The following is a 25,063-nucleotide window of genomic DNA, read 5'->3' as shown; positions in this document are numbered from 1 at the left end:
GAAGCCTATGGTTTTTAGGCAATCCTTATTTGATGTGCAACATCATGTAAACCCTACAAGCTTCAATGGGGCTGCCACTGTAAATAAGACTGTATCCTTAACCGGAGAAAATACACAGAATTAATTTCCTATGTTGCACTTAAACCACCCTTTCTATGACATCAGGGCAATTAAGCCAATGGCAGCCCAAGCAGCTACACCACTGCTCTATCAAGAGTGGCTGCAATAGTGCTTGAACTGTGATCTGTCGTTGCGAAATACAATGCATGCGGTCACCTATTGCTTTTTTTCGGGGGGGGGGATGGATGGATGCAGGTGACATTGGCAGCCCATAGGCCAGGAATGGGGAGCCTGAAGCTCTCCAGATGTTGTTCAGCTTCTGTCTCCCATCAGTGCCAACCAATGTGCTCAATGGTCAGGGATAATGTGAGCTGCAGAGCAACATCTGGTTTCTCATCTCACCATAGGCTTTGGACATGCTAGTGTACAAAGACACAGGGGTAGGAGAGAGCCAGTGTGGTTTAGTAGTAAGTGTCAGACGAGGGCCTGGGGAAACAGAGTTCTAGTCCCCACTTGGGAGAAGAAAAGAGTAAGCAGTAAAGCTCTACACAAACCCAGAGTGGATTCCCTAAGACAGTTGGATGGCGCCTTGTACACCTCCTTCCAGCAACTCCTGCAGCCAAGCTGATGCCAAACATATTGCTTTCCTTTCCTTTGGACCACGTCAGCAAGGCCAAGAGGGGAGTTTTATTGTCTGGGCAGCCCAGGACCTCCACACACTGCCCCACCTTGCGCCCAGGAGGGGTCGCTTTGGTGTTACGAACACAGAAAAAACAATGCAGGAAGCAGCAGTTAAGAGTTACTGGTCTCTGCAGCCACAGCAGGCGCTATGATTTTCCAGAGGTTTGGCTTCACCCCCGGAAGCACACTCCATTGTCTCTCGCACCAGACGGATGCCAATGAATTCCCCACTCAACCACGAGGCTCACTGGGTGACCTTGGGCCAGGCACTGCCTCTCTCAGTCTAACCTACCCCGCAGGGCTGTTGTGAGGATAAAATGGGAGGGGGGGGACAACAATGTTCGCAACCTCCTTGAGCTCCTTGGATATAAGGTGGGATGGAAATATAATAAATGAATAAACAAAATGACAATGAGTAATGGAATTTGGGAAGAATCACGACAATGTGGCACAGGCAAGATAGGGCCAGAAAGGTTTGTTAAAGACGGGTGGAGATGATAGATTGTAGGTAGGTAGGTAGGTAGGTAGATGACAGATAGATGGGTATATGAAGAAGGAGAAGGAGAAGAAGAGTTTGGATTTGATATCCCGCTTTATCACTACCCGAAGGAGTCTCAAAGTGGCTAACATTCTCCTTTCCCCTCCTCCCCCACAACAGACACTCTGTGAGGTGGGTGGGGCTGAGAGACTTCAGAGAAGTGTGACTAGCCCAAGGTCACCCAGCAGCTGCATGTGGAGGAGTGGAGACGCGAACCCGGTCCCCCGGTCTACCACTCTTAACTACTACACCATACTCACCATATGACAGATAGATGATGATAGATAGATAGATAGATAGATAGATAGATGATAGATAATGTGAAGCCTTCCTTTTTAAGCGATCTTGTGAATGTCATCAATTCCTTCTAGAACACACATTTTTAATAAAATGTACCAAAATAACATGTTCCTGCTGATATGCTTTCAAATCAAAGGGCAGGAGCTTCCTGAAATCTGCATTCCTCATACACAGTAAGAACTGAGTTGTTTTTTAAGGGAAAACGGGGTGGGGTGGGGTGGAAACTTTGTCAAAGATGAAGTTCACTTGTGCTTCCTAAAAATACTGCTCAAACAAACAAACAAACAAACAGCATCAGCTGGGAATGGTCTTGGATGGGTTAATTGTAACTTTTTATGTGTGTGGGTCTGTGTTTTGCTTGGCTATTTATTTTTAACTTGAAGAGCTCAGTCTAGCAGTGCAAGCAGGATATGTCTATGTTTCTGTAACTTGTGCAACTTAAGCTGTTATCATTTCCTGACTCTCAAGTGCTCAGTGTTCTTCCTAACACATTTTTGCTAATGGAATTGAAAATGGGAGGAGGAGCAGCCTCCCCCCTCCCCCCTGCATTTATGATCCCTGTGCTGCTTCCTCCTGACCTGCAACACCCTCCCATCCCCGCTTTGATCCTTCTGTAAATAAAGCTGCCAGGGATTAGGGAGAAATTCCACTTAAGGACCATTCTGAGATTACAAACCTCATTCCTGCTTATAATTCAATCAGGCTTCGCAGGCAGGTTCCCTTCGGCTCTGTTCGGCTCACTGAGCCATCTTACACGTACCGTATTTCTTTGCCTTGGGAGAGCAGGAAGGGAAGACCTGTGTCAGCACATCAGAAGGGTTCATGCAGGTTGCATGAGCGCTCCAGCCAGCCAGATGCGTTCTGGAATCCTCAGGTCTGAATCTTTTGCTCTTATCTTTTTGCTGCATAACGCCAGCATCGACGCAGATCTAAGCTCTGCCCTCTGTTTTAGCACAAATGCATACACTTTACATGCAGCATCAAAAGTCGCTTCTGAACATGCTCCGCCCAGTTCCAAAATGGCCGTCGAGCCAGAATAAACCAGGAAAAAACAAAAAATCCATTTTTTTCAGCTAGGAACAGCTCGACTTACGAATTTTTAGATAGGGTTGCTTTCGACTCACGAATTTTTCCGTTTCCAATGCATTCCTATGGGAAATCGCGTTTCCAGTTGTGTTTTTCGACTTACAAATTTTTCGACCTACGAAGGTGCCTTCAGAACGGATTAAATTCGTAAGTCGAGGCACCACTGTAACTAATTCAAAGAAGGATGGATAAGTATCTTCCAGGGATGATTTAGGTTTAATTAATCCTTCCTTCTTACAGCAACAGAAAGGCTCATGCCAAGAGTTCTCAAATTTGTCACCAGGGGCCTCTTGAAGCCATGGAAGAAAGCACATTAAAGCCCTTACAAGTTTAACTAAAGGCAAAACAAAACTTTGAAGATCCCATTATTCATGTTTATTATTAACTGAATTAAAGGTGAGTTACAGAGGGTGGAAAGGCCTTACTCAAAATAGGATTCCCCTGTGGAACTACAAAATAAATGGAAGGTTGTAGATCTACCTAGGACCAGGGCATTACTTGGGTGGGTGGGAAGGAGCAAAAGGGTGAACTCACTCCTTGTGTTTATCAAGCTACTTGCGACTATTCTTATTCAGAGGACTCATTGATTTCATATACTGAGTAGCCATTGAGTGCGCTAAAAATGTGCATACAACTAAATTAACATACCAGAGGCACTAAAACATGTGTCCAAAGAAGCGCTGAGTAATGCATCCCGTCTGCTTGACCAACAGGACTTTCCCACCGCTACGCCTCTTCATTCCTAAATCTGTTCTAGGGCTCCCAACTCTTCAGCGCATATCGGGGGGGTGGGTGGGGCAGAAGATGCACAAGGTGAGAGGTGTATTTTCCACCACAAAAGTAGAAATCTTTGCACTGATGAGGCACATTAGTCAGATACCACCCAAATGTTTAGGTCCCAGGGTATAGTCTGAAGACACTACCTTCCTGAAGCAAAACAGGCCTGAGTCTCATCAGTGCCTGGAGTGTAGACAGGCACATAACCTTGGTTCCCACGATGGAGTAAAACGGTAAGAAAACTATGTAACTATCTGAGGATCGCTGGCACAGAGAAAAACTACACCTAGTTTGTGCAGGTGTTGAAAATAGTATGTTCTTCACCATTTCTGAAATCACCTCTGCTCTCTCTGGTGCAGTCTGTGGGATACAGGAACACGGGAAACTGCTTTATACTGAGCCAGACCACTGCTCCACCTAACTGACAATACTTTCCCAGGGTGGTGGTGGTTAAGAATGCGCCCTTGTATATATGCAATGCGTGTGGTCTGCCACTAAGCTATGCAAATTTGTGGTCTTACCACTGAGCCACAGTTGTGTGGATTCCATAATGTATACACAGATTCGTTATCTGCAAACTGTCAATGCAAAAAAAAAAAAAATCGGAGGGAACACTGCAGTAGAGCACAGTACTAGAAAAGTGGGCATTCATCATCTTTTGACTAATCTTTCTCCTCCTCTCCGATCTATTGGATTCTGTGGCATAAGTAGGACCATTAACTGCTGAGCAATGGCCGGAATCACTTTTTATAGATTTCCTCCCCTCCAAGAGATACTTTATTCATGAGGCTTTATATAGTTCTTCCTAACTTACAAAGCTACCCAACTTACAAAGGTCATTTGTAAGTCACCGAGAAGTTGGGTTTCAAAGAGGCGGCTGCCAGTGGTTTTAGTGCCACCTCAATCAACTACAACATGCTTATTTGCAACTCAATATGATTTTTAACCTACTACAGGAACACTCCTAAAACATGAAATCAGCCCTAGGCAAACCCAACACACAAGTTCCAAAGGAAGGTTTTACAACACACACACACACACACACACACACATGTTTCAGTTTACATTCTGCCATATCCCAAAGGCTCAGACTAGAATGGCATTCCTGAGGAATGTGGGTTTATTTGTTTCACTTACTGAATGTTTCACTTACATAATACAATGGTACAAATAAATAAAACAATATTGAAATCTGAAATTAAAGCACAGCAGCAGGGAGGGAGGGGGAACCTAAGGGTTAATAATCCATAAACACAATAGAAACAGACCACTTAAATGAATATGCAGGAAGGAAACAAAACAGGGAAATGGGAAACACAGAATACAGTCGTACCTTGGTTGTCAAATTTAATCCGTTCCAGGAATCCATTCGGCTCCCGGAACCGTTGGAAAACCAAGACGCAGCTTCTGATTGGCTGCAGGAGCTTCCTGCACTCAATCAGAAGCCACGGAAGCTATGTCAGATGTATGGCTTCTGAAAAATGTTCATAAACCGGAGCACTCACTTCTGGGTTTGTGGTGTTTGGGAGCCCATTTGTTCGGGAGCCAAGCCAATCAACAACCAAGGTACCACTGTACCTTGGTTTAGCACACATAATGCTAAGCCACTGTTAACATTAACCATAGTTTAAGGTGAGGCATCTGCCAGATGATCACATAAGCCTTCGTTTATTACAACACAGAGCAGTAGAGCCTTGGGAGTGGTTTGATTTTTTTGTTCCAGGTCACTCTTCACTCACAGTTCTCTTGCCTTTGGGTGGTAACGTCTCCAACCATAGTCAAGGAGGAGGTCTGAATTTGCACATTGTGGTAAGCTATGAATAAAATTAACTGAGGCTTTTAAACCCTTATTTACAAGCAACTTTTACCAATTGTTAATAAATGATAGTTAAGCTGCTGGTATACGTATAACACTAAGCATCGTGTGCAAACAAGATCAATACTTTTTAACAAATATATGTCTGTATATATGTACCGGTATGTCAACCTAGCAGTTCGAAAGCACGCCAGTGCAAGTAGGTACTGCTGTGGCAGAAAGGCAAATGGTGTTTCCGTGTGCTCTGGTTTCTGTCATGGTGTTCCATTGCTGCAGAAGTGGTTGAGTCATGGCCACATGACCCGGAAAGCTGTCTGTGGACAAACGCTGGCTCCCTCGGCCTGAAAGCGAGATGAGCGCCACAATGCCATAGTCGCCTTTGAGTGGACAAGAGGGGTGGGAGAGTTTATTATGTTTTCTCCAAGTATTTACACAGGGTGGTAATCTGACTATCCATCCACATTCAAAAAACCATCTTTCCCGGTGTATTTTGCTTCTACAAGACATGAAGCTGATCTTGGGAACGCCAAGATTAGCTTAATCAACCTCTGCCTTCATCTCACAGAAAAGCAGCGCATGAAGCGGCTGTTCATATATGCTCAACGTCTGTTGTTATGCCAAATGACCTGTTTTTACTCAGGAAACTTAACAGCTTATTTAGGATATTAGCTGCTACGACACTTCTCTTTCTTCTACACGTACACACAGAGAGTAATATATCTTCCCCTTTTAAGCTGACTGGTCTGTGAAGCGCTATCCAATTACGGAACAAAACCAGAACACTTTTGATCTTCCTTTCCCATGCAGTGGCTGCAATTAAGTAAGTCTTGCCAAAAAAAAAGTGAGGGGAAGCATCTTCACTGACAAGCGGAACAGGAATGCTGGTCCTTGTCACATATACCTTTGCAATAAAAAGTCAAGCCAGTCCTTTTATCTATAAATGGGGCTGGGACTGGGTGTGGCAGGACCATGAAAAATGCCTTCTAGAGAGCCCCCCACCCACCCACCCCCGAGTCTCCCTTGAGGGACTCCCCCAGATGTGAGCCCCAGAGGCTTAAGAGAAAATAAAAGCTAGCAATGGCTGCAGACACCTGCCTCACTCTTTCTCTTTATAGTGCTGCACCATTAGAGAGAGAGAGAGAGGAATTAGAAAGTGGGGAAGCTGGCATCAGCTGCAGTGGATTCCATCATTTCATAGAATCACAGAATTGTGGAGTTGGAAGGGACCCCGAGTGTCATCTAGTCCAACCCCCTGCAATGCAACTAAGCATCCATGACAGGTGGCCATCCAACCTCTGCTTAAAAGCCTCCAAGGAAGGAGAGTCCACAACCTCCCTGAGGGAGTCCGTTCCACTGTCGAACAGCTCTTACACCTGCCCTAACATGTTTTGGTCAGCATGAGACTCTTAACCACAGGATCGTGACGTTCGGGGTTGGTGGTCGTACGACTGCACCCAGAGTGAAACAAGAACTGGGAGATTGTGGGGGGTGGGATGTGGGGCTCGTTTAATCTCACTGTAAACAAGTGGTACAGTGACAATAAAGTAGTAGTATTATTATCGAGCCCCACGTTGGGCAAAGGATTCATGGATTCCAGGGGATTGGATTAAATGACCCTCGTGGTCCATTCCAACGCTATGATTCTATGCTGTGTGCTGATGCCTGGTGTCTACCTGGAAGAACAGCAGTGCTGCTGTTGGAACTTCTTCAAATGGCAGCCAGATGAATTTGAGGCTGAGAAATCAAGTTCATTGGGGAGAGGTTTGACAAAGTGGCATTTTCAATCTTTTGCTGCTGTTTCCTTCCTTCCTTCCTTCCTTCCTTCCTTCCTTCCTTCCTTCCTTCCTTCCTTCCTTCCTTCCTTCCTTCCTTCCTTCCTTCCTTCTTTCCTTCCTTCCTTTTTTTTTAATAAAAAAAATCTAGGGGCTGCCTTATAAGTCTGAACCCCTCACTTGGAAAACAACAGAGCAAGGAAGCATTTGCACAAGAAGAGAAGGTGCCTACACACCCCAGCAAAATTCACTGCACATCGGGGAAGTGTAGTAGTGGTGTGAGTCACCAAGGCTCACTGCCATGCTTTTGCTCTTTATTCCTCCAGCCTTATCTGTACGCTTTGCACCCTCCCCTTATTCTTTCCTGCCACATGAATCACTCTATATCATCTGTGTTGCTTGTCTCTGTGTTTTAGTTCCCTCCCCAACCAGCACTCATTCTACAAAGCAGTTTTCAGACTTTCAACCTTGAGATGGCACTTCCCATGTTGATTTGACCCTATTTATATACAGTATTTAATAATAAAATAATAATAATAATACTAATTTTTATTATTTATACCTCCAGCAGTGCCCACACTACAGTTGCCAGGTCAGGAACATCCTAGACCAGGAGGATCACAGGGACAACAGACCCTCCAACACATTGAAGGCCCAAACCGGGATGCTATCTTGTGGGACACCATCTTCCCGTTTGTTTGTTTTTTGGCCACTATGATCTCGTGTGATTTCATGCCACTATTTCCCCCTAACTTTTAAAGAAACACATGTTTTGGGGTGGTTGTGGCCCTGAAAAAAAGCACTTTTTTCAGGGGGGGGGGGTGTCATAGCATAAAATCGCGTGAGATCATGGTGCCCAAAATGGCTGCTGTCCTTTCATGAGGAAAAAACCAGAATGTCCCAATTCTTCTGGGACGCTTGCAGGGTATGGGACTGTCCTCAGCGAGGCATTAGATTTTAATAAACATTATTTTTAGCATTTCTCCACAGCCATAGCAATGGACCTGCCTTATGAATGAAAGGCAGAATTGTTTTGCACCTAATCACATGGTTCCAGGGATGTGTATGTGTGTGTGTGTGGACAAAAGCCCACAAGGTTTGTGTTGAAATCACAAATGCTGATATAAGAGCTTTTTGTCTGCTTGCTATCCTCTTTCCTGCTCCGACCTTCTTCTTCTTCTTCTTTTTAAACAAGATGTGAAATCATTTCTCTATTATACTGAGCCAATTCCTTGCTTTTGTCTCCTTTGTCTAATTTCGCGTCTCTGCAAGTGATGGCGTTGTCTCATATGGAAAGCCTGCAAGAGGAAGCCACTTGTGTCTGTTAACCATAAAAAACTATAGGATAACTGACTCAGAACAACCTCTTTCCAAGTGGATTTTAAATAGCTCATTTAAAAGAGGAACTACGCAAGAAGAAGCAATGCCTTTCATCTTCAAACAAAATTGGCTCCTGCTTTCCACAGAAGGCTGTCTGCTGCTATGATATTAAACAGGCAAGCCAGTTTATTGATCTGACCTATATGTTACCTGCTGTTCAGGTGACAGCAGGTATACCTTGCTGGTATAGCAAGATGAGACACTTGGGTTCAATTTATCTGTTTCCCTGGAAAATAGGGAGAAGAATTAAGCTTCCCCCCAAAAAAATTTTTTAGAGTTTGGAATTGTAATCCAAAGCATCTGGAATACACCAGTTTACATGGATCATGGATGAAAGCCATTATTAACAGAGCTTCCCATTGTCCTGTTTCCTGTTCCCTATTAAGCAGACTAAGGCTGTGTGTGTGTCTGTGTGTGCTTTGAAAAAAACCTATATACATATATATATCATAGTAGCTTAGTTGTAAGAGACCCTGAGGGTCATCTAGTCCAACCCTCTGCAATGCAAGAATCCTGTTCACAGCCGTCCCTGGGTGAGCTTGAACCACCAACCTTCTGGTTAACAGCCAGACACACCAACCCATTATATAGATATAAATCAGGCACATCCAACAGGTAGATCACTGGACGACTGTGGTAGATCAGTGGCTCCCCCCAAAGAAGCTGAACAACTTTGGGTCCCCTAAAAAAAGCTCAACAACTTTGACCTGAACCCCCCAAAAGGGGGTAGATCACTGCCAGTCTTTAACTCTATGAGTAGATCGCAGTCTCTTGGGAGTTGGCCACCCCTGATATAGATCATAGAAATTGAATACACACACACCATTTGATTGCAGAAAAACCAATATGATTATCAATACAATCCATTAACATTCATTCTACCTAAGCAAAAAAAGATTAAAACACACTCCAGTTTACTCTGCACCCAGTACACCCCCTCCACTGGTTTTGTAAGCAGTGTGCACACCAAGTTAGCCACAATTCTTATCTTGTCATATCATTTCTTACAAAATGCTGCATTTTGGCGCATTCTGCCCCTCAACCACAACCCAGCTTCAATCTGCATTGAGAAACAGGACCAATGAGAAACTTAGCTGGTCTCTAAGGTGCTACTGGAAGGATTTTTTTTAAAATTGTTTTAACTACACCAGACCAACACGGCTACCTACCTGTAACTAGGACAACTTAGCTCTGCTTTAAACCAGTGATGTGTATGCAGCCTTAAGAGTCAAGCTTTAAGGGGAATGGGCTGCAGTTCAGTGGTAGAGCACATGCAAACCGTCCCAGGTTCAATCCCTAGAGCCTCCAGGTAACTTTGAGAGAGATCCTGGTCTGAAATCCCGAGGAGTCACTGCCAGTCAGTGTAGACAATGCTGAGCTAGATGGAAAAGTGTTCTGACTCGACTGCGCAACAAGAACCATGCGTTGCACCAAGGAAACCACAAGTGATACCACAACTTGAAGACGATTGCCCAGCAGATTGTGCATGAATGAATTGTTGCACAACAAGCTTCCACTAGCACATCAGTTGCATACTTGAAACTCTGCCATTCGCTAGAGGCCCATTATCTTTATATGTAAGCAGTGCATTTTGGGGGTAAACAAAATATATGGTGCTGGTACTCATATGTTGATAAAAGTGCCATCAGCAGCAGCACAGAACAGGTGGATGCACTCGATACTGGTGAGCGTTGTCACAATGCATCTGCTGTATGTACACATCCATTGGAAGGTGTTTATATGGCCACTATCTCTAGAATTGCTACCTGGTGCTACTTTCCTCATGTTTTAACAGCCTTGTATTTGACAACTCACCTGGTAGCCATAGGTGATGAGGAATCTCATGCAGGCAAGTCAGTAAACTGGTGAAGGAAGAGACCCTGCCAGTCTGCTCGGTTTCCAAGCTGACAGAATACTGGCCACTTAAGGTAAAGGGACCCCTGACCATTAGGTCCAGTTGTGACCGACTCTGGGGTTGCGGCACTCATCTCGCGTTATTGGCCAAGGGACCCAGCATACAGTTTCCAGGTCATGTGGCCAGCATGAAAAAGCCGCTTCTGGCGAACCAGAGCAGCACACGGAAACGCTGTTTACCTTCCCGCTGTAGCGGTACCTATTTAAGCTACTTGCACTTTGACGTGCTTTCGAACTGCTAGGTTGGCCACTTAGGAACTAGTAAACGATTGCTTTTTGCAGGCTGGTAACTTCTGTGTGAAATCAGCCCTGAGTGCTCACTGGAAGGACAGATCGTGCAGCAGAGGCTCCAATACTTTGGCCAGCTCATGAGAGGAGAAGACTCCCTGGAAAAGACCCTGATGTTGGGAAAGATGGAGGGCACAAGGAGAAGGGGACGACAGAGGACGAGACGGTTGGACAGTATTCTCGAAGCTACGAACATGAGCTTGACCAAACTGCGGGAGGCAGTGGAAGACAGGAGTGCCTGGCGTGCTATGGTCCATGGGGTCACGAAGAGTCGGACACGACTAAACGACAAAACAACAACAACAACTTCTGTGGGTTTATTTGCAAGGCTGCATTGCATTTCAGCAGCAGCTATCACAAAGCAGCTTTCGGAGTTTAAAAAGAAAAAGTCTTCTGGGCAGCTGCAAAAAAATCTGTTTAAAATTTATTTTTATTATTATTTTGCTGTTTTCAACAAGATATTTCAAACTGCTCTAATAAGAACCTAGAGCTCTAGGGAGATTTCCTTATCTGAAGTCTCTCTTGCCCCTGCCCTCTTCAATTTATCCCGGTAATTAGATTTATCTTCCAGATCAAGTTTAATAAGTTCACTATGTAGTTTTGATGCCTTTGGAGTCTCTAGAGTTCATTAGCACCTTTTCAATCACAGTAAGTGGTCTCTTGAAGCCCGCCGTTTCTCAGGGGTTTGAAATATAATGTTTTAATTGTATATAATTAAATACTGCTTGCCTTATGTAGATTGAAAACTCTTTGTAAAAATGTTTCCAGCTCCAGGGCTTTGCACCCCCCCCCCCACTTTAATTAGCTGCCCTAAGTCTTTCTGCAGTCCTCTTTTCCCCATAGGTATCAGGACTTCCTGGAGGGAAAATTGGACCACATCTAATTATTGTTAACGGAGCACGGGTAGACCTATCTCACCCATTTGCTTTGCAACAGACATTTGACTTAAAAGGCTAGGGGAGCCATTATGCAAGGCTAAGAGCTTTGAAGCAAGGAACTGAATCAATGGAAGGGGCACAGTCAAATTATATCTGCCGGAGTGTACTATCAAGAAGGTGGATAATATGGCTCAGGAAAGGCAGGTGTTTCCCCACCCACACAAGAACCTGGCCATGCACACAGCAGAGTCTTTGTTATTCCTGCAATGATGTACCACGGACTGGCATAGGTGGAAGCACTTGACCTGTGAGTACTGCAGGATCCCACTGAGCTTAAGAGCACGCCGGATCCGTAAAACCAGAGCTATGAGGAAATGGTCCTGGGGTGGAGGTACAGGATACCCAGTCAACTTTTCCTTTTCCATTTTTATTTAATCTTTATTGACACCCCTTTCACATCAACAAAATTTAGCTTCATGTGCTCACCTGCCACCTGGGACAAAGGCTACAGCCACACTAGAGATTGAAAGCACATGATGTCCCCCCCCCCCAAATCCTGGGAATGGTAGCTCCATGAGAGGTAAATGACAACTCCCTGGATTGTTCAGAGGAAGCCATGTGCTTTAAATATATGGTGTTGGTGTAATTAGAAGTCACACTTCTCCTAATGCTGGTGCCATTTTTAAGAAGTCCCTGAATGGTGCCATTTCCTACTTGTATTGTATGTTTCATAGGATACTGTGGTGTTAAGCAGCGTTCGAAATTTGCCAGGCACCAGGTCCATTTTGCACCTGGCTATCAGCCACTTGCAACCAAGATGCTTGGGCTCCAGGCCGGCGGATGATGTCTCCACCACCTGGAGGTGCATGCCTGGGAATCATATAAACCTGGTTTATATATAAGCCATTTAGCCCTATAGCTTATATATATGAGGTTCTAACACAGGTGTCAAGGAAACAATCTTTTCCCTACCATACACATCATGGCTTCCTGGGGGAAACATTGAATAATATCTTAATTATTTGTAAAGGATAAGGGGAAATGACTGCCTTGCTGAGTAGATTTTATGTATAATTCTGATATAGAAGTAGTAGATAAGGGACTGGATTCAATTAATGGATCCTGCCAACGGAAGCCCTGCGGAAGGCCTTCCACTCTCTCCTCCCCCTGTGTGTCCCCCACCCTGAAATTGGCAGGAAGAGGTGAGGAGAACCCCCAGAACAGCATGCAGGGGGAGGAGAAGGTTGATCGTTCTGTCTGGCCAGCAAAAATGCATGCACTGGTGGAATGATCAGAAAGCGTGACATCAAATTCCTTGCTAGGGAAAAAAGAAATAAGATGAAAGAGGGGATTGCAGAACTTGCAATAAGGATTGCAAGGAGCTGAAGGAAATGCGGATTGTAGGACTTGGGCTGTGGTGTCTACGCAATAGAACAGGGTTCAGCAAGGTTTATCTTGCCTGGGCCGGATCGGTCCCTCGTAGATCCCTCCATGGGCCTGATCATGCACGCACCTGCGATTTCCGGTGTCTGCGCGTGCACAGACGCGATTTCCAGTGCCACAGAAGTTAGTCCCTGTGCCGCACTGTACCGGTTTAGCACAGCGCACAAGCAGGCGGCTCGGTTCGGGGGCAGCTTGTGGGCTGGTCAAACGACCTCCGCGGACCACTTCCAGCCCATGGGCCTTAGGTTGGTGACCCCTGCAACAGAAGTTGCAGAGCAGGCCCACAATAGGAAACCAATGTTCACTTCATGCTTAGCGCACATGTGCCAGGGGTATCTTGGATTAAACATAGAAGCCTAACCAACCATGTTAACTTTGAGGAAACCAAAAGAGAGTTCATAGGCTATCAAGCAAGCTCTTTAAGCTCATGCACCGATTTAAAAAAACAGGCTACTTCTTCTCTAAATAGAGCACAAAATGCCAATAGCATAATGTACATAAGTGAAGGAGACTGACGGAATCGAGGGAAATCATTGGACAATTTAATAAGGGCTGAAGACCCAATGAGGCAGTTTGTTTTTATCTGTCACCTGGGCATGAAGTTTCCTTGAAGAAAATAAATTCTGGATCTGAGATCATGTGGTCATCCTATCCTCCTCACGCACACTGACTGGTCAAACAAACCATGACAGCCTTTCTGTTACGAATTCTTCAGGACTTTGCATGTTCTAATTTATTTTAATGGCTTTGAAGACAGTTTCTACTGTATCCCCGGGGAGGTTGCTTCAGCCTTAAAGACTTCATTGCCAAGAGCATCTCTTAATGCTGTAACATTTAACTTAAGCTGCCCCCTGAATTACTGCCAGGCCATTCCTCCTCGCCCCAAGCATAGCAAAAGCTGACTCTAGTATTAAGAGGGTTCCATTGGCTGCTATCTAGCTCCAGTCTCCTTCCAGAGCTACAGCAGAGAGAAGCAAAGAAGTAGTAAGCAAGAAGGGATGGTGGAAAAAATTGGTACACTGGGGCTTACTTCCGTGTGTGTGTGTGTGTGTGTGTAACTACTCTGTTAAATATTTTTACGTGGTATTTGAGTTTGGTATTTGGTATGGAAGAGTGCTATTATACTCCTATCCATGCCTGCCTTGACAACAGAATACTGAGAAGCCAGTGTGGTGTAGTGGTTAAGAGCGGTAGACTTGTAATCTGGGGGACCGGGTTCGCGTCTCCGCTCCTCCACATGCAGCTGCTGTGTGACCTTGGGCTAGTCACACTTCTCTGAAGTCTCTCAGCCCCACCCACCTCCCCATCACAGGGTGTCTGTTGTGGGGGGGAGGGGAAAGGAGATTGTTAGCCGCTTTGAGACTCCTTCGGGTAGTGACTGTGCTTGTTTTTTTCTCTGTCTTGCTCCGCGATGAGCTGGTCTATGGCTAACCACTCATGGTTTGTCTGGTGGAGACAAACCACAAATCTGCATTCAGATGTAACACTATGCCAAACCATGGCTCAAGCCCAAGTAGTGCAGCAGTCGTAGCAGCAGGACTAAGGAATGCTGCAGCCACAGTCTTCACTCACAGAACCCACGATTGCTCGTTCATGCTGAGCTATGGTTTGGCTCAGCATTACGTGCAAACTGGGTCGCGGAGTGTGAGCATGTGGGTCAGCTAGGTGCGCTCTGTGTGTGTGTGTGTGTGCACTCAACACTTCTGCTTATTGTTTCCGATCCCCAGTTGGTCTTTCAAATCTGGCTCCCGTGTCACGCAAACTTCTATAAATTTAAATTTGTTTCTCTCCCCCACCCCCCCAGCGCATCCTGGCGGAAGTGTACACAGGCTCCGATGAAGCTAATAAGTGGTTTTCACTTGGCTCTCAGAATTATTACACAGCTAAGATCCAAGCTCTCTTAATCAAGCGCAGAGATGCAGCTGGCAGTGGGAAACTGCCAACAGCTCATTACAAATACGGAAACATGGGCTCTTCAAGGACAAAAGACAGGTCAAATCCTAACAGGGATGCAATACAGCTAGCACGAAGCACCTTTCCCTATTCTCTTTCCTCTTAAGTTTCTTACTTGGTCTTGAGGGAAAGCAGTGGCACTCGAAGAAGCACATCCTTAACATACAGAAAGTCCAAGGTTCAATCCCCGGCCCCTCTAGTTAAGAATCTCTGTCTGAGTACCTGGAAAGATATAACCACTCAAAGGCAGACAGTACTGGGCCAGGTGAACTGACAGGATAACGCAGCTTCTGATTTTATTTGTGCAGAAACAAAAAGTTCACAGAAATCCTGATTCTTTTATTTGTATTTCTTCTTTCTTTCTTTCTTAAATATTCTAGCATGGCAACAGGCACTGATTGTTTAAGTTTGCACAGGGTTATTTTTGCAAGCATTGCTTTTTTAAAAAAAAATGTTATTATTGTTCAGTCCAACTAAGCTATACTCAGATCAATGGTTCATTTGTTTCAATGAGTCTGCTATGAGTATAACTAGTGTTGGATATCACTTATTACTATCACTACTACATGCAATGGATTTTCCTGTGTCAGTATTTTATTTAAAGTGCAGTTCCATTTCATCCAAATTCCCCAAGGGATATGCAAAACTGTCACTAGAACTCTGTTACCCAGTTTGCAAGTTTGCAAGTTCTCCTCCATGTGTGTTTCCTGGGAAATCCTAAAGGCTCAAGTGAGAAAATCTCTTGCCCCTGTGCATTTTAAAGAAGGTTCCCTCGGGCTCACTTGGCAAACTAGGCCCATGATGGCGAGAGAAGTTGCCACCTGCCAGCATCCTTCGATTCTATGCAACTTTTAAAAGTGCAAGTGTCTTGTCCCATAATGAATTTGAGAAACCCCCTCCATGGTCTCTTCAATGTACTTCACACTGAGCTTGGCAAATGGCAACCCTTAGGCTACAAGCTGTGTGCCGAGTGCTGCAACCTGGTGGTCCTGACTGCCAACAGAATCCACCCCCCACCCCCACATCAGCTTGCTTGCAAAAAAGCGGTTTAGGCAGGGAGAAGTTTGGAGAAAGGAGGCAATTGTCTCATTTTCCCAACCTTTTTCTACCCCGCCCATCCGTATGCACCTCTCTGTTTATCGCACTTGCATTTACGAAATGCAAGTATAGCATCTAGATCAATGCAAGTCTAGCAATAGGAGTATAGCATCTAGATCAAGGGAAGTAATAGTACCACTGTATTCTGTTCTGGTCAGACATCACCTGGAATACTGTGTCCAGTTCTGGGTACCACAGTTCAAGAAGGATACTGACAAGCTGGAACGTGTCCAGAGGAGGGCAACCAAAATGGTCAAAAGCCTAGGAACGATGTCTTATGAGAATGGCTTAGGGAGCTGGGTATGTTTAGCCTGGAGAAGAGAAGGTGAAGGGATGATATGATAGCCATGTTCAAATATATAAAAGGATGTTATAAAAAAGAGGGTTGTTTTCTGCTGCTCCAGAGAAGCGGACACGGAGCAATGGATTCAAACTACCGTACAAGAAAGAAGATTCCACCTAAATATTAGGAAGAACTTCCTGACAGTAAGAGCTGTTTGGCAGTGGAACTTGCTGCCAAGGAGTGTGGTGAAGTCTCCTTCTTTGGAGCTCTTTAAGTGGAGGCTTGACAGCCATCTGTCAGGAATGCTTTGATGGTGTTTCCTGCTTGGCAGGGGGTTGGACTGGATGGCCCTTGTGGTCTCTTCCAACTCTATGATTCTAACTCTGTCCTCATGGCGTTTAGACAGGCACGTACTAAGTCTGTGCTTTAGATGCCTGTTGGGGAAAAAACTTTATTTTTTGTTCAGGCCTTCCCCTAGCTGAACTGTTTATAGTTTGCAGTTGATGCGATCTACAATGAAGGGTTTTTTTTTTTAAATGCTTTACAATTTTGTTATGTGACTGATTTTATCTTACGTATTCTCCCCTAAGCTCACTGCTTAGATCCTTTCAAAAACGTGTTTATAAATTCAGAGGAGGGTTCTGATGAGGAAAAGGGCTCTAAAGTCACCTGAATGGACAGTTCCCCAGGTGTTTTCTAAAGGCAAGGAAACCTCTGGGGTTCTGAAGACTTTGGGGGCCCATAGAGGGAGGATGGAAAGTCTTGCTTACATTTAAACCCCAGCTTTCCTCCAATGAGCCCAAGCTGGTGCACATGGTTCTCTTCCTCCCTGTAAATGTAAAGGGGCCCCTGACCATCAGGTCCAGTCGTGTCCGACTCTGGGGTTGCGGCGATCATCTCGCTCTATAGGCCGAGGGAGCCGGCGTTTGTCCACAGACAGCTTTCGGGTTATGTGGCCAGCATGACAAAGCTGCTTCTGGCGAACCAGAGCAGCGCACGGAAACGCCGTTTACCTTCCCGCCGGAGCGGTCCCTATTTATCTACTTGCACTTTGATGTGCTTTCGAACTGCTAGGTGGGCAGGAGCTGGGACTGAGCAACGGGAGCTCACACCGTTGCAGGGATTTGAACCGTCATGGCTGAGAGGGAACCTGAACGCTGGTGTGAGGGGCAAGGGATATCGCGAAGCCCCTCCCCTCCTGAGTTCCAGCCCAGACCCGAGCGAGGCTGAAAAGAAGGAAAGCTCCAGCTCAAGTGGGGAAACAGGAAGTGGGTTCCAAGGCTCTGGCAGGGAAAGAGAGCCATCGTCCCAGGTGGGACAGGAAGGGGAAAGGAAGGGGGGCAGGCCAGTCCCCCCAACTCCGGAACTTCGCAAAAGGCGCCGGGGGAAGAGGATGGGTCTCCCCAAGTTATTATGTTGGCGCAAAACGCGCCAAAAGCCACTGGGAGGTTCTGATTCAAGCTAAACAGATGGGTCTTTGTAAATAGCACTGCCATTAGCACTGTAAATACTCAGCACCAATAAAACCATAAAATGCAGAGCTGTGTAGAGTCGTTACTCTGAAGTAGCCTTCTCCAGCCACCGTGACAGCTGGCCTCCCAGGTCCTAGTCCAACACTAACCACTAGGCCACACTGGCTCCACACGAGATCTGCTGCCTGTGCACTAAATAAATTTAAAAAGTGTGTGTAGGAGCCTATCTGGTTCCACAATCCTCCAGTTTTTCTGCAGTGATCCTGTTATCAGCCCCAGACAGAACAAAATACAGCTGCAGCTGTCAAAAGCAATTTTCTTTATTTATATCTTAATTCATTGCAAGAAAAGCTGAGATCCTGTTCAGGGAAGTCACAAATAAGTTGCTCTAGATGCCAGCTTATTTTAGGCTTCGGGTGCATTTCCCCCCATTCATGACGAAAAGCAGGTTTTTCTTTTAAAATGCTGATGCATGGAAAGTGGATTTTGCACACAGAAAGCGGAAGTCCTGAATAACGTATTGTAATGTTTGCTTGCCTTTAAAAAAAACAAAAGACCGACAACCAAACATTATGTAGTAGGGCTGCAAGGTTTAATTGGTCCGATCAGCTGACTACGTCATCAAATAAAGCTTTATTTAGTTAATTAATTGGAAAAAGACACATTTCAGCCAGTATGAACATATTTTCTCATTCCTCCATGTATTATTATTATTATATTATTATTTATTAAATTTATATACTACCCTTCATCACAAGATCTCAGGGTGGTTCACGGAACAAAAACAAGGTAAAAAAAACAAGTAAACAAACAAAACAATACCCCACTCCCCCATCAAACACATTTTAAAGGCTGTAGAATATTAATCACCCAAAGGGCTGGTTTAAGAGGAATGTTTTCTCCTGGCACCTAAAAATATACAATGAAGATGCCAGGCGAACCTCCCTGGGGAGAGCATTCCACAAATGGGGAGCCACTGCAGAAAAGGCCCCGTTTCCGTCTTGCTACCCTCCAGACCTCACATAGAAGAGGCACTTGAAGAAGGGCCTCAGATGATGAATGCAGAACCTGGGACAATTTATATGCAGAAAGGCCATGCTTGAGGTATTCCAGTCCTGAACCGCTTAAGGTTTTATAGGTCAAAACCAGCCCATTGAATTGGCCCTGGAAACTGACTAGCAGCCAGTGCAGTCGGGCCAGGATCAGTATAATATGCTCAAACTGTCTTGCTCCAGTAAGAAAACCTGGCCACCCAGTTCTGTACTAGCTGAGATTTCCAAACCATCTTCAGAGGCAGCCCTATTTATTATTGACATATTTATTTCAGGAGCCTGATAATCAGGCGGCACTTAAAAAAACCCCTTCAAAAACATTAACAGAGTGGAAAGGCTGGTAGCTGAGACAGCAGCCGATTCACTGGAATGCACGTCCACTGTGCGGAATGTGTGGTGCAAAGCAGGTGTAGGGAACTTTTGGTCCCTCCAGATGTTGCTGAATTACAACTCCCATAATCCCTGGCCAATGGCTATGCTTGCTGGGTCTGAAGGGAGTTGCAATTCAGCAGCATCTGGAAAGGTATCAATGGTTCCCTAACCCTTGGAATAAAACTAAAGCTTTCACTTTACTCCGAAGCTGTCTGATAGACCGTGGAGAAGAAAACACCACAAAACGTCCTCTGATGGATGGGAATCCTCCGTAGACATGGCGAGGCAACTTTGGTTTATATAATTGGGCCCTAGGGAAATGCATAACAGAGGCTAAAGAGAATCATTTTCAGAAGAACGAAGCACCCATAACACCTATTGATTTTTCACCGAGAGTTCTTGGCTCTGAGCACCTCTAAAAATTAGGCCACATCTTTCAAGTGCTGCTTTTTTATATATATTTTTAAAGTCTTCATTCATTTCATTCACTAGCCTATCTTAGCTGCCTGGGTTGCTCTGACACTCATCTCTTACAAAAGGTTTCTTATCATGGCTGCAATCTTACACCACTCAATAAAATATAGAGTATCACTACTGGGGCAGCAACAAAGCCTCTTTTGCACGAGTACCAGGAGAGGTCCACTACTCCTATCCAGGTGTGTGTGTGTGTGTGTGTGTGTGTGTGTGTGTGTGCAGTTTTTCACTTATACCTCAGCATGTAGCACAGGATTGCACCTGTCCCACGTACTGAACCTGCTGTATTAATGCATTGCACATAAATGTTTAAATGGGGCATATATGTGTTAAGTGCATGTGGCCGTTAAGCTGGACTCTCAGCAAACATGATCATGAATGTGTGGAAGCAAAATGGGCCCAGAGATGGGGTAAGTCACACTTCAAAGGTGGGGCAGGTAACAGCAATGTCACTTCCCTGCAGCTCAGTAGCTCTAACCATTTTAAACCTAAGACAACAGCCAGCTTTAATCCAAAAACGGTAGAATGTTGTCGAAGTTATCAATCCAGTGATGCCAGCAGGTAAAAATAGCCATCAACATTGATGGTCTCAAGAAAGAAAGAAAAACCTCGTAATGAAAACCAAACTTACCCAATGGGCAGATAAGTGGGAGACTCAAAACATTTTGTTTAGGTGACGCTTCTGAACACATGTAAATATTGAACAAGGAAACAAGTATTTCATCCCACAGGTTGGCACCCTCCCCAGATAATTTTTTTAAGCACTTCGCTTATTTAGCAGCACCACTGCTAGAACAATTTCCCCTGTACCTCCACATTATGCACGGCAACAAGATGCAAATTCATTATGTGAATGCATAAACCAGGCATCGCCAAACTGTGGCCCTCCAGATGTTTTGGCCTACAACTCCCATGATCCCTAGCTAACAGGACCAGTGGTCGGGGAAGATGGGAACTGTAGTCCAAAACTTCTGGAGGGCCGAAGTTTGGAGATGGCTGGCATAAACTAAGTCACAAAACTTAAGCACATTGAATGCTTAACATTTAAAGGAAATTCAGATTTCCTTTAAAAGGGGAACTGGTCCATGATCTCCAGAGTTAATGCAATGTGCACTATTATTCACAAGGGGTTTTGCTTTAGGAATAGTTTGTTTTCATGAAGGACTAGAACTCGATATGGGCAGTGGCATCTTTCCTTCACATTGAAGTATATAGGATGAAGTATTATTTGATTTGCAGGGTGGTCCTTAAGACTTCCACTACTTCCCTTCCCTTCACTATACAACAAATAGACAATAATATATTTACAATTCTGTGCAGATACGAAAGAGGGAAATTCTGTCCCTAGCTGCCAGGAAATGCTTATCAGCAACGTTTCCTCTCTAGCCTCTTTCCCCGTTTGTAAACTGTCAAACCTGGCTGCCTTGCCTAATTGGACTTTCCCCCACGTGGCAACATTAACTTGAAAGCACAGGGCATAAATATTTCATGATGTCACAAAGGCTAATGACAGCCCTCTCTGAACTTGCAACCTGACGGTGCTTATTAGTCTCAGGCTGCTTTTTGCAAAGGGAACAGCAGCGCCATCCCAGAAAAGCTCTGAAAGCAAGATCTTCCTAGCCACATACCTGAAGAGCTCAAGCCTTAAAAGTGTGCCTGGGAAAAGAGACTACAATTTCCAGATTGGTTTCACCTTGTACTGTTTAGAGCTACGCCCACCTAGGATCTCTGAAAAGACTGGTAATTTCCACACAACAGTCATGTGGACTTTCGAAACAATGCACAGACACACTTCTGGGATTCACTCCTTTTGACAGCGCTCTCTGATATGCATACAGCTTCATAACATGGGGAATCTGCATGGGTTTGCCACAGTCACACTCTCACACACACAGAGCGCACCTAAGGTGCCATGACTTCCTCTATATTTTGCACACAAGAGCACCCAGCATTTGATTCAGCATGAACTTTGACGATAACATTTTACCAGATATGATTGCAAGCATACCTGTACTGTTGACAAGCCACAAAGGTTTAGCAGTACTTACACAATCTCATCGTTCTGGAACTCAAGCTCTCCGCAAGTGTCTTCGAAGTCCTCTCCGCCCCCTTTGGCCGTGCCTTCGAGGGTTTTGTAGGGCACAATAACATTTCCTCGCGCTCCAGATGTCCGTAGCACTCTCACTTCCATCGTTCCCACGCTCTCACTCACGTGAGTGACCGGCTCCTCAAAGGTAAAAATGCCAGCGTGGTCGTCGTCAAAGATCGTGACAGTGGCAGTAGCAGGCGACCCCAGGCAAGCCACGGTTGCAATGTGGTTGACCTCCAGAACGCCGTCTTCTCCCTCCTCAGATAACATTTTCACATTACTGAGGTGAACGAGGAAGTTCTCGTCTTCCTCAAATATATCGTCGTCAATTATGCCCACCCGTATTTCCTTTTGCATCTCGCCTGGCTTAAACACCACAGTCCCTTCAGTGAACTCATAGTCAGAGCCTGCGTTGGCTGTGCCATCTTCTGTTCGGAAGTCAACTGAGATGGTCTTGGTCAAATCGCCACCTCGGCGAGCAATAGTTAGGGCTACCGTGCCACAGTTCTCAAGGCACTGGTAGGTGCCCTGCTCAAAAAAGACCTTACTGATGGGGTCGTTGTCTGCCACTTCACAGTTGACCTCGTGCATGCTGACCGCTTTCCTTGCCTGGTCAGCTGCATGCCTCTTCAGTATGTTTCCAGCCCCCGTCATGAGCCGAGTGGCCTGGATACGGTAAAAGGCTCGGCTCTTTTGCTGCTGGCTCAAAACCTGATAGTTAGCTAGCTCTATCAGCTGCTCAACTTCTTTGTCTGGGTGCTTCTGCTTCAGCTCTTTGAGGATCCTGGCCATTTCCCTCCTTGTTTCCTCGTCGTCGTGGTCCTTCTCGTCCACCTCTAGAACCAGGGTGCCGTCCAAGAAGCTTTCGACATGAGAATTCACCACCTTCCCATCCATTTCAATGTCCGCTTTGGACTGTGGCCCTTCGCCTTCGTGCTCGATGATCATGCCCCTCTGCTTGCCAGCCCTGTACTTCTTGTAGACGTACTTGTAGAACAAAAGCCTTCTGTCCGCAACCCATGCGAACACCACGCAGATGGGGAAAAAGAACAAGGTGAGCAAGCCTTCCCAGACATCAACAACCCCAGGCGATATGACAGACAAAATCAGGTAGAGCCATGTGTAGGCAAAGATGCTCCAAGCGGCTGTGACGAAAAACACACGGAGGTGCTTAATCTTCCTGACCTCCCCATCAGGGACGACGTAGACACAGATGGCTATGATGACAAACATGTTAAAAGCAGCACTTCCTACAATGGTGCTCGGCCCAAGGTCCCCTGCAGTGAAGCCATGGCCGCACACTTCAATGACAGAAAGGAGAATCTCAGGTGCAGAAGAGCCCAGAGCCATCAGCGTTAAGTTGGAAACAGTCTCGTTCCAAACTCTAACAGTCGTCTTGGTGGTCTCGCCATTGGGTTTCTTGATCGTGATCTCTCTTTCTTGGGATGTGATAACTTCTATGGATGACATGAAGCGGTCTGCTATGATGGATACTCCTAGAAACATATAGACCATAGCCACAAAGTATACGGTAGCTCTTGCTATTTTATCTCCAAAGGAAGGGTCTTGAGGCTCCCAGATTGGCAAAATCACTCCTTTCTTACAGAAATAGGTACCAGTGCACTCATCAACTTCGCTGGCATTTTCGGACGGGTATTCCGCATGCACTTTGTCCATGTGAAATAGCAGCAAGAGCATACAAACACTTAGAAGGTGAAGACCACCAGGAAAGGCAGCTAGATTCTTTAATCCCATCATGATTGGCTTCTCGTACCAGTTTCCCAACGTTTTCCAACCTGCAGAATACAAAATTGTAAAAAGAAGTGTTATCCAGATTCAGGTAGCAGGGGGAGAGTTGCAAAATTACTGTCTTTCCGCAAGACACATAGATTTAGAGCATCTCGCATGGATAAACCCCGTTTACAAAAAATAATGGTTTGTCAAGTCATTAGCGAATTGGAACAATTATATCATGAAATCCGTACATCTGTTGTCGGCTAATGATTTCCAGTGCAACTTGCATTCAGTTGAAAATCACTGAACTAACAAACAACATAAAACAGGTGTTTACAACCAATTAAGCTTGTCTGAATTAACTTGGATTTTTGACAGCACAAGCAGATCCTTGCTGAAATGTCACCTTTTCCCTTTTTTTTAATGAAACAAACGAAACAAGACACCATTTCCTGTAGTAATATCTGGTAGAGGTTTTCTAAACGCCAAATGAAAATTACTAGTAATATTCTAAATCTGAGTAAGAATAATAGGCAAACTTGTTCACAAGTCCCCTCCCTATATTTTATGGGCATGAATTATACAAAATGTGGAACAAAAATAAAGAAACGAAGGTCAATGGCATGCCTGTCCATTCTCCAGCATTTACATGTCGATGGGGAATATATACGATGGGTCTCAGAAAGCTAGTCACCAGGAGGAAGTGCCGAGAAAGTTGTCCATGCCATAATAACCTCTGTTCAGAGGCCTCCAGGTACTGCATCTGATACTGGAAGCAGTGCAACTTATCCATCAAGACAAGGGGCCATTGATAGCTTTATCCTCCATGAATCTGCCTGATTCCCTTTAAAGCCAGCCCAAGCTGGTGGCTGTCACTTGCGGAAGCAAAAGAAAGAGGTACTTTCTTTTTGTCTGTCTCAAATCTTCTGGCATTCAGCTTCACCGGATGAGACCAGGTTCTGGGATTCAGAAAGAGGAAGAAAAATCTCTCCCTGCCCACTTTCTCAACATCATGTACAATCTTATACACCTGGTGCCCTCCTGTGTTTTGGACCACAACTCATGCTGGCTGGAGCTATCGATTGCTCCATTATTGCTTTATTCTTCACCGTAAACTGCTTTGAGGGTTTCCCCACAAATCAAGCAGTGTATAAATTCAATGAAACAATCAAATAATAATTGGGAGCAAATTGTAGACCAAAGCATTTGACAGGCACCAGCGCTGGCGAAGGCTGTCCTAGTATGTTTATGGTTGCAGCTCAAATTGCGTCGCTATCAGTAGGGCAACAAAGATATGGATACACTTCTTTCATCTCATTCTGCAACACAGATTCTACCATATCCCTCTCCTCCTGGATCGATGTGCATATCATATATAATGTCTGTGGTCCACTTTCATGTATCTGATGGAGCTGCGCCTTTTCTGCTACAGCTCAAGCTATGACACATTTGTCACAGCAGATCTACACCACTGCACATTGCACATGCAACACACACAAGTGACTCCCCTCAACAAATCCTGGGAACTGTAGTTTGTTAATGGTGCTGGGAATGGTAGCACTGTGAGGATTCTTGGTAGGGATGAAGTCCTGTGCACTGGATG

The 25,063-nt window shown here is 45.1% G+C and overlaps 1 protein-coding gene across 7 annotated transcripts in view; it reads right to left on the bottom strand.

The window, feature by feature from the left end:
* SLC8A1 (solute carrier family 8 member A1) overlaps positions 1-25,063 on the bottom strand; it is a 297,760-nt gene that overhangs the window by 212,968 nt on the left and 59,729 nt on the right. For all 7 annotated transcript variants that reach the window (XM_035111007.2, XM_035111006.2, XM_060273067.1 and 4 more), the window contains one exon: positions 21,686-23,522. In XM_035111007.2, coding sequence (XP_034966898.1) covers positions 21,686-23,484 — 1,799 coding nt within the window. In that variant the 5' untranslated portion in view covers positions 23,485-23,522. The remainder of the gene's footprint in view (positions 1-21,685; positions 23,523-25,063) is intronic.

The sequence above is a fragment of the Zootoca vivipara genome, chromosome 3 (assembly GCF_963506605.1).
Source record: "Zootoca vivipara chromosome 3, rZooViv1.1, whole genome shotgun sequence".
Lineage (NCBI taxonomy): Eukaryota > Metazoa > Chordata > Lepidosauria > Squamata > Lacertidae > Zootoca > Zootoca vivipara.
The sequence above is the reverse complement of the archived record's forward strand: the minus strand, read 5'-3'. Positions and strand labels throughout refer to the sequence as shown.